Source organism: Peromyscus leucopus, chromosome 1, assembly GCF_004664715.2.
Source record: "Peromyscus leucopus breed LL Stock chromosome 1, UCI_PerLeu_2.1, whole genome shotgun sequence".
Lineage (NCBI taxonomy): Eukaryota > Metazoa > Chordata > Mammalia > Rodentia > Cricetidae > Peromyscus > Peromyscus leucopus.
The window spans coordinates 63,775,051-63,789,855 of record NC_051063.1 but is presented as its reverse complement, the minus strand read 5'-3'; the positions used below and the strand labels follow the sequence as shown (position 1 = coordinate 63,789,855).

General features: G+C 47.8%; 1 protein-coding gene across 2 annotated transcripts; it reads left to right on the top strand.

Moving 5' to 3' along the window:
• Positions 1 to 1,261: 1,261 nt before the first annotated feature.
• On the top strand, positions 1,262 to 4,227 carry LOC114693404 (5-hydroxyisourate hydrolase). Of its 2 annotated transcripts, none has more exons than XM_028869768.2 (4): positions 1,262 to 1,486; positions 1,870 to 2,009; positions 2,954 to 3,089; positions 3,936 to 4,227. In XM_028869768.2, exons 1-4 carry the CDS (start codon positions 1,427 to 1,429, stop codon positions 4,023 to 4,025), a joined length of 426 nt encoding a protein of 141 aa, XP_028725601.1. In that variant the 5' UTR covers positions 1,262 to 1,426; the 3' UTR covers positions 4,026 to 4,227. The 2 variants fall into 2 exon arrangements, with proteins under 2 accessions (XP_028725601.1, XP_037065282.1); XM_037209387.1 differs by having other exon boundaries at positions 1,440 to 1,486; positions 1,835 to 2,009.
• Positions 4,228 to 14,805: the final 10,578 nt, after the last annotated feature.

Below are 14,805 nucleotides of genomic sequence, written 5' to 3'. Positions count from 1 at the left end.
CAGCTCTGGGGAGTCCCTTCTTTCCTGCAGCCTTGGAGGATCCTGATCAAATCCTGTCATCAGGCCTGCCAGCGAAGGCCTCTGCCTCCTAAGTGATGGGACCAGCCCACCTTTGTTTTTTATAGATCACATGATACCTTCAGGCTATGTTCTCTATATATACTATATAATCCTAACATACCGTGGACTATGAGGGTCCAGCCCCTCGATAGTCCCCTCCCAGGGTCCGGGAAGAATCTACAACCAGCTGATAATTAATCTTTGATGAGAAGAAATTAATCTATGTACACGAAATTCCTTAGTCCAATACATTTTATTATTCTGTCACTTTTCTCTCTACAAACTTATACTCTGCTGTCAATGACGATAATTACAGGGAGGATTGAACTGGGGTTCTGGCTGAACATAGCTGTCAGCACACAAGGTTATCTAAATATTCCTTTAGTAGAGGGGAAATGGTGCCCAATAAATGGTGGAAAAGCTACAATAGCACACAAGGAACTCATTGCAGGAAACAGCTGGTAATCAAAGCCAATATCACCAAGGCTCCTTGGGCCTCAGCTTGACCTCTAGAAGGCCCTTGGCTTCTTCCAGGTCTAGCTTTGTCATAATCAGCTGAAATCCTGCTTTGTATATTTTTTGTGGCTTGCAGCACTAACACAGAGGAGTTAAGGTGAAGTCCCAGGGTACACACAGCTTCTACCTACAGAGCCTGGCCCTCCCACTGGTAAGCACCAAAAGGTGGAGTGGTCGGAGGGCCTTGAGGAGTGGGGGTGCTTTGCTTGACGTCTCAACCATAGCTTACTGCTCCACTGTACCCAAGAGGAAACTGAAGCAAGGTCACATGACCTATCAGTAGTCAGGACCGGAATCTTTCCTGCCCTCTTCAGTGTGGCTTTATCAAAATGTTAGCCGGGAGGCTGGAGACCTGAGCCAACTAATGCCTCGATCTTTACAAAAAATTAGTTTATCATTGTATGTGTGGTGGGGGCGAGGGTGCAACAGCACTCATATGGAAGTCAAGGACAATTTTGTGGAATCATTTCTCAACTTTCACCTTCACCTGGGTCCCAGGAATTGAACTCTTCTCGTTAGGCCCCCCTGGCCACGCCTCTCTCAGGACTGGTCCTCCCCCAGCCACCGATTATTCCCCAATCGCCTACCGGCCCTCCCACCTCCCCCGCAAGGGACGCTGTCCACCACTTCTCTTTTCTCTTAAGTCACTGCCCCTTAGGTCCCCACCCCCGGGTGGCCGCCAGGGCTGGTCCAGCGGGAGGCGGCTTCCCTAGACGTGATGGAATAGGTGGCCCCAGGCGTTGGGGCGGGGCCTCGGGTCGAGCGTGCACGGGCTGACCGGAGGAGCTTGTTGGGGCTGGCAGGGTGACTGCCTGTGGGTGTTGCACAGCCCGGAGCTCCAGGGCAGGACATGAGCTCCAGGACCGCCCCGCGGCTGATGACGCTCCAGAGACACCTGGGCTGGCCACAGGTAAGGAGCTGGCCTGTACCCTCAGAATTCCTGTCTCGGGTGTAAGGAGACAGGGAGGGAGCCAGGTGTGGGAGGCTGCGGGTGGGGTTGCTCCTAGGAAACCCAATGAGCCAGGGCGCGGGAGAGCTGGGTCCTGGGAAGCTAAGGCCACTGAGCAGCAGAAACCAAAGGGCTCATACAAAGGAGAGAGGGTAGTACCCAGGTAAGGGCAATGGAGGGCACAGGTCAGCTTTGTTTAGCACTTGGCACCTCATCCTGCAACTCAGCAATCCAGCCTGGCCCCGGGCAATAGGGCTGTTTGCTCTCCTCACAAGTGAATCGAAGACCCAGTTGGGCCTGTGCACACAGGCTCCGCGGTGATCACGCTGACTCTGTCCGCTCAGGCTGGTGTCATGGCTACGGAGAGCAGTCCGCTGACTACTCATGTACTAGACACTGCCTCGGGGCTCCCTGCCCAAGGCCTCTGCCTCCGTTTGTCACGCCTGGAGGCCCCTGGCCAGCAGTGGATGGAGCTGAGGACAAGGTAGGAGGCAGTTTCTGGGCTGGCATCTGTGAGTAGTACCAGCTCCAGCAGCAGGGTCCTTCCTGGGCCCCACGTGGGGAAGACCTTAGGCAGCGGTGTTGAGGTGGAATGGTGTGACCAGGGGAACACCGAGTGGGACTGAGTCTGGTGTGGACACTGGGGCAGGAAGGCAGAACTGACCACTGCCCAATTGACCCCTGAGCTTCCTTTTCCTCATCTGAGATAACAAGGACAGTGACAATAACCTTTTCACCAGACACGCATACCTGGGACAAGGTCATGGAATGTCTGAGACAGCTTTGTAGGGTCCTTGCCTGTCAGGTGCAGCCCAGGGGGCCTGCTGGGAGTAGAGCCAGCTAGAAAGGCCTGGGAGAAAATCAAGGCCAGACTGAATGCCAAGCACTGGGTTTCTTTTCTCTGTTCTCAAGAGCTGTGAACTGGGAGTGTAATTAACCTTGTTTACAGAAGGGAGATGAGATCATAGGCATGAGGGAAAAGCCAAGACTCCACTCTGGTCTAGTACTCTGGTCCTCCTCGGTGAGCCAGGCTCAGGGCCTGGCCCTGGCCATGCCCCTGGAACATGCTCTGCTGGGAGCCAGGATCTTCCTGTTTCAGGGTTAGCCAGCCAAAGCTTGCGGAGATGTGCCCTTGAGAGCAGGTTCTATTTAAGGGAGACTGGTTCACCCATCTCCTCCCTCTGGCCTGCCTGTGGTAACAAGGTGTGGCTTGTCCGCTCCTAGTTCAGTCTTTCACAATAGCTGGAGAGGTTTTCCTTTTGTTTCTCTGCCTTAAGATTTCCTAAATAGGCAGTGTGCTGATATCCTTGGAAATTGTCCCGCATCTGCGCTCCATGTGTGAAGTGTGGGAATCATCTGAGGTTGGGAATCAGGAAAGCTAGGGGAAGGAGGTTTCTCAGCTCTTCTCTCCACTTTGTCTCTTCACAGCTACACAAACCTGGATGGTCGCTGTCCTGGGCTCCTGACACCAGGCCAGATAAAGCCAGGCACCTATAAACTGTCCTTCGACACAGAGCGCTACTGGAAAGAGAGGGGTCAGGAGAGCTTTTACCCATATGTAGAGGTGAGGGCGGGGGGGTGGGGAGTGGGGGTGGGGGTGGGGACGAAGCGGAGTAGCTGGGCCCTGACTCACTTTGACCACACACAACCAGGTCCTGCAGCCAGGCCTCCTCCAGGCCAGGGACAGACTGGGTGGCAGCAAGTGTGCTCTCAGAAGGTGTCCAGGGACCTGAGGCACCAACCATTACACTTCATGATGACACACTGAGCTGCCCCTGGATCAGGTGCGTGAGAGGGAGAGGCCAGGCTGAAAGTGTCTCATCTTGTCTCATCTTCCTTTGTAGACAGGTTCTCATCAGAACCCAGACTCCAGAGCACTCGGTGTATTACTTCTGCATCACTGATACAACTTAAGGGCAAATTATTTATTTGGGTTTGTAATTTCAGCCCATGATGGCTCGGCTCCATGCACTCAGCATGGCGGTGGGAGCATGTGGAATTGGAGAGCTGTCACCTCATGGCAGACAAGGAGCAGAAACGAACACAAAGAAAAACACAGATCCCTAGGACACTGCCCAGGGACCTTCCTCCAGTGGAGCCCCCTCCAAGTTTCAGAACCTACTAATGATGTCATCCCATGATGAATCAGTTCATCACAAGAGATTAACCAGATGATTAGATCAGAGCCCTCAGGATCAAATCACTTCCCCAAAGCCCACCAACCAGCAACCAAGACCACTACATCTCCTGTTGGAAACACTATTCAAACCCTAACATCAGCTTTACCTAAGTGTCTCCTGTTTCTAGGCAGCCACCAAAGCACCTCCTGCTCATCTGGAAGGCCCAGGGGCTGTTGCAGGAAGGACTCACCACCTTTAGTGTCTTCAAGTGCCTTCTCTGCTCCTCACAGGTTGTTTTCACTATTGCAAAGGAGACCCAGAAGTTCCATGTACCTCTGCTGCTGAGTCCATGGTCCTACACCACCTACCGGGGGAGTTAGAGGGATGTGTTACCTGAGGAAAGCCATCTAGCCGCCTGTCCCTTTCCCTGACTTAGCCACCCACACAAGTCAACGGTATGGGCTTTGTCGCCATCCAGGGACATGAAGTTGCTGCTTGCTGAAGAGATTCTAGCTGCCCTGGAGTTTTCTAGCCGGCGGCTGTGAGTTGGGTGTCAATAAAGCGAGTTCCAACACCTGTAAATCTGAACCTATCATTGGGACAAGGGCAATCAGCCAGAGATCTGCTAGCACTGTCCCTGCTCCAAGTACCTTAGTTTTTTTTTTTTCTCCTGTTACTGTGATAAAATACTCTGACAAAAGCGATTTGAGAAAGGGTGTTATTCTGGCTCCGTTCAAGTTACAGTTCTCTGAGGCAGGGAAGTCACAGTGAAGGAAGGCTGAGTGACAGAGCTGGTCACATTGTGGCTGCAGTCAAGAGGCAGAGAGCAATGCTAGACGGTGGTGGCAAATGCCATTAGTCCCAGTGCTTGGGAGGCAAAGGGAGTTTCAAGGTCAACCTGGTCTTCAGAGCGAGTTTCAAGACAGCCAGGGCTACACAGAGAAACCCTGTCTGGGAAAACAGGAGGAGGAGGAGGAGGAGGAAGTGGAGGAGGAGGAGGAGAGCAATGCACTGCTGATACTCAACTCCTCTCCCCACTTCATACAGTTCAGGATCCCCTGCCCAGGGAATGGTCCTTCCCACAATTAACATGTGTCTTTCCACATCAGTTAACACAAGCTAGCCCCCACAGGCATGCCCAGAGGCCCTTCTCTCAGGTCATTCTAAATTTGGTCAAGTTGACAGCTCTAACCATCACACCAGATGATGAAGGAGGCCTCTGAGAAGAGGCCACTGAGGTCACAGGCAGAATGTAGAGGTGGGAATGGTACAGATAGGAAGCAGTGAGGCTCTATGAAGAGGCCTGCATGTGACTAAATACATAGCCTAGCATCTGTCTGATCACAGCCACCTCTAGGGGTTTGATTCCACATTGTTCAGGGCCAACAGTTTTACTTCAGATGTTCAAGAAGTAGTAGGCCTGTAGGGACGGCAGTGCAGAAAGGGAAGGAGTCCATCTAGGTCTGGGCACTGTGTCAAACATGCTGTGGCCCACGAAGATTCAGGTTCCACTTCTTTCGGGGGCAAGGAGAAAGGAATGAGCCCAGCCTCATGTGCAAATAAATAAAGTTAAATGTTCCTTAAGAGTTTACAGACCAGTGCTAACACCTTTGTATATGCTCATTCATGGAGCTCACAGAGGGAATGAACTTGGAGCAGAACTGGCCTGCATGATACCAGACACTTCTCAGGGAGAATGACCAGGCTGCTCTCAAACTCAGAGACCCACCTGCTTCTGCCTCCCAAGTGCAGAGATCAAGGCGTGCGCCACAACACCTGGCATCAAGCCACATCTCACCCCTTTTCCCTAGTGGACACAGCCTCCCCTGACTCCTCAGTGACTTTGCATCTTCTCTAAGGCCTGCCTTGGGAAGGACCCAGGTCATTCTGATCTATCCCAAGAGCAAGATCTGAGGTGACAATACTGGTACAATTCGAGTGCCTTCCTGGCCCACACTAGGGTCTCTGATCCCCTCTGGAAAAAGCACCCTGTTTGTTTGTTTGTTTGTTTGTCTGCTTGCTTGATTGATTGATTGATTGATTGATTGATTGATTTTTGAGACAGAGTCTCACTGTGTACCTCTGGCTGTCCTGGAACTCACTCTGTAGACCAGGCTGGCCTTGAACTCACAAAGAACTGCCTGCCTCTGCCTCCCGAGTGCTGGGATTAAATACACCACCACACCCAGCCCTATGCACCTTTTTAAAGGGGTGAATTTCAATGGGTAGGAGAAAGGTTTGATGAATTGATATGTGTGGAGCACTTGGAGCCTGGCCAGACTCTGAGGAAATGCTCAAGATGCTCCTTTTTCTCAGCCAGGGCTTGGAAGCCAACAGTTAAAGGGTATGTACGGATAGACTTTAATAAAACTTGGAGACTCAGCTCTGGTTCTCACCCTTCCTATGCCCAGACCCCCAAGAATCAGCTAAACGTCATGGACACCCCTAAGAAGCATATACACAGCCGATGACCCTACTTTTTGTGGACAGGTACCAGCATCTGAGGGACAGGTACAGTGAGAGAGCCAGGGCCCAAACTGGCATGTTGAGAGCTGAGAGGCTGGGGCTGTTTGGGCAGCATGGATCCTGGAAACCAATGGAAGAGATTGCCTGTATCCGGAACCCTTAAAAATGAGGGTGATGGAATGTCTAGACATGGCCCCAAATATGGGACTCCACTCCACAGAATTAAAGGTGCGTTTAAGCCATCCTTTGAGGTTGTTACAGCTCTTGGTAAATCCTTTGGCAGACACTGGGCAACGCACAGACTGAGCAGCCACCTCAGGAAAACGCTGCTTCCCACTTCCTCTCCTATCAGGTTCAGTGTAACTGGATTTATGTTGAGGTCTTTGATCCACTTGGACTTGAGTTTTGTGCAGAACAATAAATATGGTTCTATTTGCATTTTCCTACATGCCTCCATCCAGTTATGCCAGCCAGCATCATTTGTTGAAGATGCTTTCTTTTTTTCCCTTGTATGTTTTTGACTTCTTTGTCAAAAATCTGGTGTTCATAGGCATGTGGATTTGTGTCAGGATCTTCAATTCCATTGATCCATGTGTCTGCTTTTATGCCAATACCAAACGGTTTTATTACTATAGCTCTATAGTAGAGCTTGAAGTCAGGCATGGTGATGCCTCTGGAAGTTCCTTTATTGTACAGGATTGTTTTAGCTATTCTGGATTTTTTGTTTTTCCATATGAAGTTGAGTATCATTCTTTCAAAGTCTGTGTTGGGGTTTTGATAGGGATTGCATTGAATCTGTAGATTGCTTTTGGTCAGATTGCCATTTTTACTATGTTAATCCTGCCTATTCATGAACATGGGAGATCTTTCCATTTTTTTTTGATAATTTCTTCAATTCCTTTCTTCAAAGACTTAAAGTTCTTGTCATACAGGTCTTTCACTTATTTGATTAGAGTTACCCCAAGATATTTTATATTATTTGTGGCTGTTGTAAAAGGTGTTCTTTCTCTGATTTCTTTCTCAGCCTGTTTATCATTTGTATATAGGAGGACTACTGATTTTTTTTTTAGTTAATCTTGTATCCTGCCACATTACTAAAGATGTTTATCAGCTGTAGGAGTTCTCCGGTAGAATTTTCGAGGTCACTTATGTGTACTATCATATCATCTGCAAATAGTGAAAGTCTGACTTCTTCCTTTCCAATTTGTATCCCCTTGGTCTCTTTTTGGTGTCTTATTGCTCTAGCTAGAACTTCCAGTACTATATTAAATAGATATGGAGAGAATGAATGGACAGCCTTAGTAGAATCGCTTTGAGTTTCTCTCAATTTAATTTGATGTTGGCTGTTGGCTTGCTGTATATTGCTTTTATTGTGTTTAGGTATGCTCCTTATATCCCTGATCTCTCCAAGGCTTTTATCATGAAGAAGTGTTGGATTTTGCCAAAGGCTTTTTCCATATCTAATGAGATGATCATATGGGGTTTTTTTCTTTCAGTTTGTTTAATATGATAGATTACATTGACAGATTTTTGTATGTTGAACCATCCATGCATCTCCGGGATGAGGCCTACTTGATCATGATGGATGATATTCTTGATATGTTCTTGGATTCGGTTTGCCAGTATGTTATTGAGTATTTTTGCATCAATGTTCACGAGGGAGATTTGTCTGTAATTCTCTTTCTTTGTTGCATCTTTGTGTGGTTTGAGTATCAGGGTAGCTGTAGCCTCATAAAAAGAGTTTGGCAATGTTCCTTCTGTTTCTATTGTGTGGAACAATTTGGTGAGTGTTGATATTAGCTCTTCTTTGAAATTCTTGTAGAATTCTGCACTGAAACCATCTGGCCCTGGGCTTTTTTTTTTTTTTTTTTTTTTTTTTTTGACACTTTTGATGACTGCTTCCATAGGTGTTACAGGTCTACTTAAATTGTTTATCTGGTCTTGATTTAATTTGGGTGCATGGTACCTATCCAGAACATTGTCATTTCTTTTAGATTTTCCCATTTTATGGCGCTAAGGGGGCAAATGGGGCCCCCAGGAGAAGATGGGGTCTGAGGGAGAAGGGGAGGCTCCAAAGGAAGAGAAGGGGTAGGGGCTTGGACGTGGACCCCTGAGGGAGGAAGCAAGATTCTGGAGATGGAAGATACTGGTGGAGGGATGTACTGTACATTATATTTATAAATCGTCACATGTCGAGAAGCTGGCTCTGGAAGTGGGGTTGACTCCTTCCATTTAAAGACCCATGTCTGTCTCAAAGTGTCCTCCAAGGTGTGCGGATGGGCCGGCTCCGCTGACTGTCAGGAAGGGGAGAGACCAGCAAAGAGAGTTCAAGAGTTTAAAAGTGAAAACAACCCTGTGCCCCTGAGAACAGCTGGAAGATAACATCCAACAGATGTTACCATTGTTTATCAAAAGTTCCTGCTGTGGGAAGAAGAAGCTGGAAGCTCCCCCAGGGGAAGCTTGCCCTCGAAGCTCAGGGAACAGCAGTTCAACTGTGACTTCCTTGATTATCTCGTCCTCAATTATCTCGGTCCTCGTTTGTTCTTTTAATTGGAAACCTTTGTGGGGGGGCATTCTGCTCTGCCCAGCACTTCTCTATTGGGGAACTCCAACTGTTTGCCTTAAAAGGGCTTCTCTAGTCAGTTTCTTCTTGGTGTTTTGAGTATCCACTTTAATGATCTTTCTCTCTCTCTCTCTCTGTCTCTGTCTCTCTCTCTCTCTCTCTCTCTCTCTCTCTCTCTCTCTCTCACACACACACACACACACACACACAGTACTTATTGCTTAATAATCTTATTATTCAAAACTGGAAATTTGGTTTTCATAGATCATTCTCTGGATCATATAAAAAGAGAGACAATGGCAAGCGCCCACTTGGGTGACATTTGCTGCCATGGTCTGGGGCCCACTGCAGCTCTAGCTGGACACACACATGTCAAAATAACTCTTATTTTCTCCCCCACACTACAGCTGGGGTTTGTCTGATGATTTTCAGTTTGGACTGTGGATAAGTTACATTACTTTACAAAATACCAGGCAAAGGAGGCAGAGGGGCCTGGCTCAATGTTCTTCCAGAAAGGTCTGTTGGATTTGGTGGACTGAGGGCCTCCAGTCCACATGAGTACTTTGAGAGAGTTGACGAGGGTCACATTATTGAGCTGGCTGTCGTTGTAGTTTGTGATACAAGTAAGAGTCTCCTTGTGACACTGCATCAGTGGATTGCCTACTCTTACTTTGTGAATCGTAGTCTTTCTGCACAGGTCAAGCCCACATCTTCATCTTCTGGCCATACCTGGCCTTAATTTCTGAAAGGCATCAGCACACACCGCACCATTGGAGAGGAAGAAGAGATACTCTGGGCTACGAGAGTGTATGGACACTGCTCACAGTGCCTAGGAATGTGCACCAGGGGCAGAACCGAGGCTAGGCGGACGACCTTGCCAAAGAGCAGGATGGCTTCGGTGGAGTTTTCCCTGTTGGTGCTCACAGATGGCATATTGCACACACTACAGCCAGAGCCAATCAGTGCCTGCACTATGGCTCCCAGCACTGATCCTAGTGGGCATTAACATGGCCCATGTGGCCATCCTGCAACAGAGTTCTAGAGACTGTTGTCCAGGAGACTAAGTGCTAACTGTTAACTGCCTGCTTTAGACAGGAGTGGGGAAGTAAGTGTGTACTAACTGTAGCTTCCAGAACTGTTCTTGAATTCTGAGTAGGGTCCATTGATTTCAGAAATGTCCCTGACCCACTGCATGTGGTCCCAGAGTTACCAAATTCTAGAGGCCAATTCCTTCTAACGGAAGGAATTACTAACACTATCTTACATGCTGTGAATGTGAGAAACTGGCCTCTAACCTGCTTCTCAAAGTTGTTCCTCACCTTAGTGATCTCTGTGGAGATCTCCATGGCATCCCTGACAGCAGACAGAGAGGCCCACTCCCCTTAGGCTGAGCCTGTTCCTTCTCCCCTGGGAAAACTCAGCTCAGTAAACCCTGTCTGCTGCTTGCTGCTGGTGGTTGCTGGGTTCCCCTCACCTCTTGTTCAGGGAACGTGCAGGATGGCATGGATTTTAGCAGCCTCCACATTTCATAACTCACTTCTCTCAATAAGGTCACTTCGGAGCCTAAGAGACAGTAATAGACATGAGTAATAGACGTGAATGTGGCTTGATTTCCTCACCCAACTCCAGAAAGCAGCAGCCAGCTCTCCACAGAGCAGCTTAGGGCAGCATTCAGATATTATCTTTGTGTCGATGTGTGTACTTGCATGTGTGATATCTTCCCATTGTTCTGCATCTTATTTTTGGTGACAGGTCTCTCTCACTGAACCTGGGACTTGCCATTTTGGTTAGGCTGTTGGCAAGGGGTCCCCAGGATCTGCCTGTCTCTATCTCCCCACACTGCAGTCACAGACAGGGCCTTGTCCAGCTTTCGTGTGAGCGATGGAAGTACAAACCCAGGCCTTCACGCTCACATAGCAAGCGCCTTACCCACGGACCCATCTCCCTAGTCCTCCGCGATTTTTTTCCCAAAGATTTAACACTGAGGAACTTGCTTTCTTTTCTTTGTATAATTCTTTAGAGTTTTTAATTTAATGTGTATGGGTGGTTAGCTGTTGTGTCTGTCTGCCACAGGTGTCCCTGGGACCCACAAAAGCCAGAAGAGGGCATTGCATCCCTTGGAACTTGAGTTATGGATGGTTGTGAGCTGCCATGTAGGTTCTGGGAATCAAACCTCGGTCCTCTGCAAGAGCAACCTCTGCTCTTAAATACTGAGCAGTCTCTCCAGCCCCTTAGATGTTATAATTCTAGAATGTATCATTGTTGCGGAATAAACTTAATTTCAATTTTTTATGTTTATTACTTTTGGATTTTTATTTTTAATTTGTTTTAAGTTTTATTTATTTTATCATTTTATGTGTATCGGTGTTTTGCTTACATGTATGTACCTGCACCACGTGGTGTGCCTGGTGCCCAAGGAGGTCAGAAGAGGGTGTCAGATCCCTGGGACTGGATTTACAGATGGTTGCTGCTATGTCTGTTCTGGGAATCGAACCCAGGTCTTCTGCAAGAGCAACAAGTGCTCTTAGCTACTAAGTTAACTCTCTAGCCCCTTTTTTAAAAAAAAATTGGGGGAGTTGGGTTTTTGTTTGTGTTTTTTTTTGTTTTGTTTTTGTTTTTGTTTTTTGAGACAGGGTTTCTCTATGTAATAGCCCTAGCTGTTCTGGAACTCACTTTGTAGACCAGGCTGGCCTTGAACTCAAAGAGATCTGCTTGCTTCTACCTCCTGAGTACTGGGAAAGTTGTGAGCCACCATGTCCAGATCTTTTTATTTTTTTAATTCTAAAAAAGTTTATTTTAATAAGCAATTACACATTTCAATTGGGAGTCAATGTTTTGTTCATTTTTCAGAGCCCTCGGGTTCTGTCCCACCATATGCAGGTCTCAGGTTACATGGCAGCTCTTGATCACTGAGTTCATCTTAAAACAACCATTCTGTCCTCCTCAGCCAAACCAGCCGGCCCAAGCCCTCAGCACCTTCATGCTTTACCACAGTCTCCCATGTCACCAAGGTAAATCCCGGCAGCTGAGGCTGGCGGCTCCCGAGCATGAGGCAAACATGTTCAGAAAGTCTTCCTAACCCAGCTCCCAGGAAGACCCTTCAAAGCTAAAGGTAGACTCATGCATTCTTCCTCCTCCAGAGTCTCAGAGGGCTCCAGACTCACCCCAGATCAAAGCCCCCCATTCTCGCGATAGCTTCCTGGCCCCCAAGCTCTAACCTGTCCCTCTAGCCTTCTACTCTCTTCTTCCATGCTCTGGGCCACCTCACTGAGACCTCCTTTCTTTAAAACTAGCCCTACCCCATCCTCAACCGTTAAAGCATGCCTCAAAGTGCAACCCCCGACCCCAACTGTCTTAGTCACTTTTCTAATGCTGTGATGAGACATCACACAGGGCAAAAGAAAGCATTTGACTGGGGGATTGCTTACAGTTTCAGAATGGGGGGTCCATGACCATCTTGGTGGGGAGTGTGGCAGAAGGCAGACAGGCATGGTGCTGAAGCAGTTGCTGGGAGCTCACATCTAATCTGAAAGTTGAAGGCAGAGAGAGAGACTGGGCCTGGCATGGGCTTCTGAAACCTCAAAGCCCACTCCCAGTGACACACTGCCTCCAACAAGGCCACACCTCCTAATCCTTCCCAAACAGTTCCACCAACCAGGGACAAAGCATTAAGACATATGAGCCTGTGCCGGCCATTCTCATTCAACCACCACACCAACCACTACCCCTAGACTCAAAACGCCAAGCCCCAACCTCAGACATCAAAAGTTAATCATCTTGGGCTAGAGAGATGGCCAGGGGGTAAGAGTATTCTTAACCACTCAGCCTCTTGCAGAGGACCGTAGCTTGGTTCCAAGTATTCATGTCAGGTGACTCACAACTGTAACTTCAATGCCAGGAGGACGGGGGATCCAAAATCTCTGACCTCTGCAGGGGCCAGCATTCATGTACACACACCTACACACACACACACACACACACACACACACACACACACACACACTTAAAAATAATTAAATTAAATTGGTTTTTTAAGTTAATACATTGACCTGTGACTATTTTTTTAATGCATCCCCTTCCCACCAGCTGGATAGCCTTCCACACTGGGAAAATACTGGCCTAGATCCGCTCTGAACAGCCTACTGTAGATCTTCCAGGGTGTCCCCAGATGTGCCGTGCAATAATTTATTTAGAAATGGGGTTCTGAAAGCACTCCAGCTCCTTACCACTTCCTTCTGTGGCATACTTTGTCCCAAGGAGTTCTTTGGAAGAAAGGACACTGTTTACAAGTTGGCAAAGAAGGCATTCCTCCCTTGGAAACACCCCACACACAGACTCTAAGGAGTACTTTCTCGGTTTTCCTTAATAAGTCTGTGTTAAATCTGCCCCAAAACGTTATCAAAGCAGTTTCAGTATTTTACATATAAAGTGCCTTTTACAAGCTTCCTAGAAAGTAGGATTTCAGATTGCTGAGACCAAACAACACACATAGCTGAAACACCCATGGAAGCCTGTGCTAAAGCCTCAAAGTATTAAACACTGGGTAACCCATAGCACAGAAACTAGTTCAGGCACCTTTCTGTAAAAACATCACAGCTAGCTGGGGAGTGGTGGCACACGCCTTTAATCCCAGCACTCAGAAGACAGAGGCAGGTGGATTTGTAAGTTTGAGACCAGCCTGGTCTACAGAGCAAGTTCCAAGACAGCCAGGGCTATATAGAGAAAACCTGTCTCAGGAGGGGTAGGGGGAAGCCTTAGCTCAACAGACCAAGAACATGGCTACTGAGACCACTTGCTCACCAAACACTAGCCAACCTTTCCCTGCAATATAATACTGTTCTTAATAGCATGCCCATTCCTATCATGTATATTAGCTGACTGTAATGTTGACTGGAAATAAATTGGCTTTCAGCTTCATTGCCACTGAACTAGTAGCTCTGGGATGTATGAACCTCAGCAGAATTCCATTCCCAAAAGATGTAGTTTGCAGTTTAGCCTTGTGTTGTGTTCTCTGATGGCACAGCCGCCGTGGAGGGACTCTTGAGCTCTAAGTCAGTGCACTGTTACCAGTGTGGCACCAGCTGGTTAGAACTGTGACCATAATGTACCAGAACTGCGGCTGCCACAGAAAGCAATGACTTGCATCAGAGATGAAGCGTTACAATAATCTGAAAGCTAGCTTTAAACACCTGCCAGTGGACTTTTAGCTGCGCTGGCTACCAGAGAAGTTCTGTTAGGACTTGTTACATGAACTTTTCCTACACCTACGCACCCAAGGAGGGTGCCAACGACAGACCAAAGTCCGATTCCACCCTTGTTCAACTTGGCAAACCAGTGAGTGTACTGGGCCTATGTATAGAGCATGGGCAAGGAGTTACTTACCGGAGTGTGGGTGACTCAAACAGCTGTTTCACCAACAGGGCACTGCCCAGCATGGACCCTGACTTCCCTACAGCTGATTAACCATTCGGTTAACCTTCTGCTTTCTGTATATTCTAGACTGCAAGACCACATGTAATTGGGACAGTTACATAAAGCTGCAGGGAAGTAGGGGAAGGAGTAGCTGAGACCTCGGGTGAGGGGTTGAGGACCCTCACCCCCTCCTTCTAGGAGGGAATGCCAACAGGACCAACCTGGAGGATCACTCATGAGCAGTCATAGCTGCTTCCCACAAATGTGGTGATGACTCTGATGCTCAGAGGACAGCATTCTACAAGATGACCAGGTAACTGCAGAGGGAGTGTTCCTGTGAACAAAGCCAGTTTCCTCCCAGCTTATTAACAGCATAGAGCAACTTACTTGGTTCATATCCTCAGTATTTTAAAGGTGTTAAAATTCCTATAAGACACTGGGTATGGTGGCGCATGCCTTTAATCCTAGCACCCAGGAGGCAGAGGTAGGAGCATCTCTGAGTTCGAGACCAGCTCACCTGCATAGCAAGCTTCCAGGACAGCTATGACTACCTAGAGAGATCTACCACAAGAGTTTTCAATGCAACATTGTTTCATTCAGGCAGATAAAGTCAGAGGACACAAATAAATGTTAGAAAAGTCATCAGACTTTGTGCAGATTGCTACAATGGATTCTATAATTTAACAAATATAGCATACTTGTACGCCTGCAAAAATTGT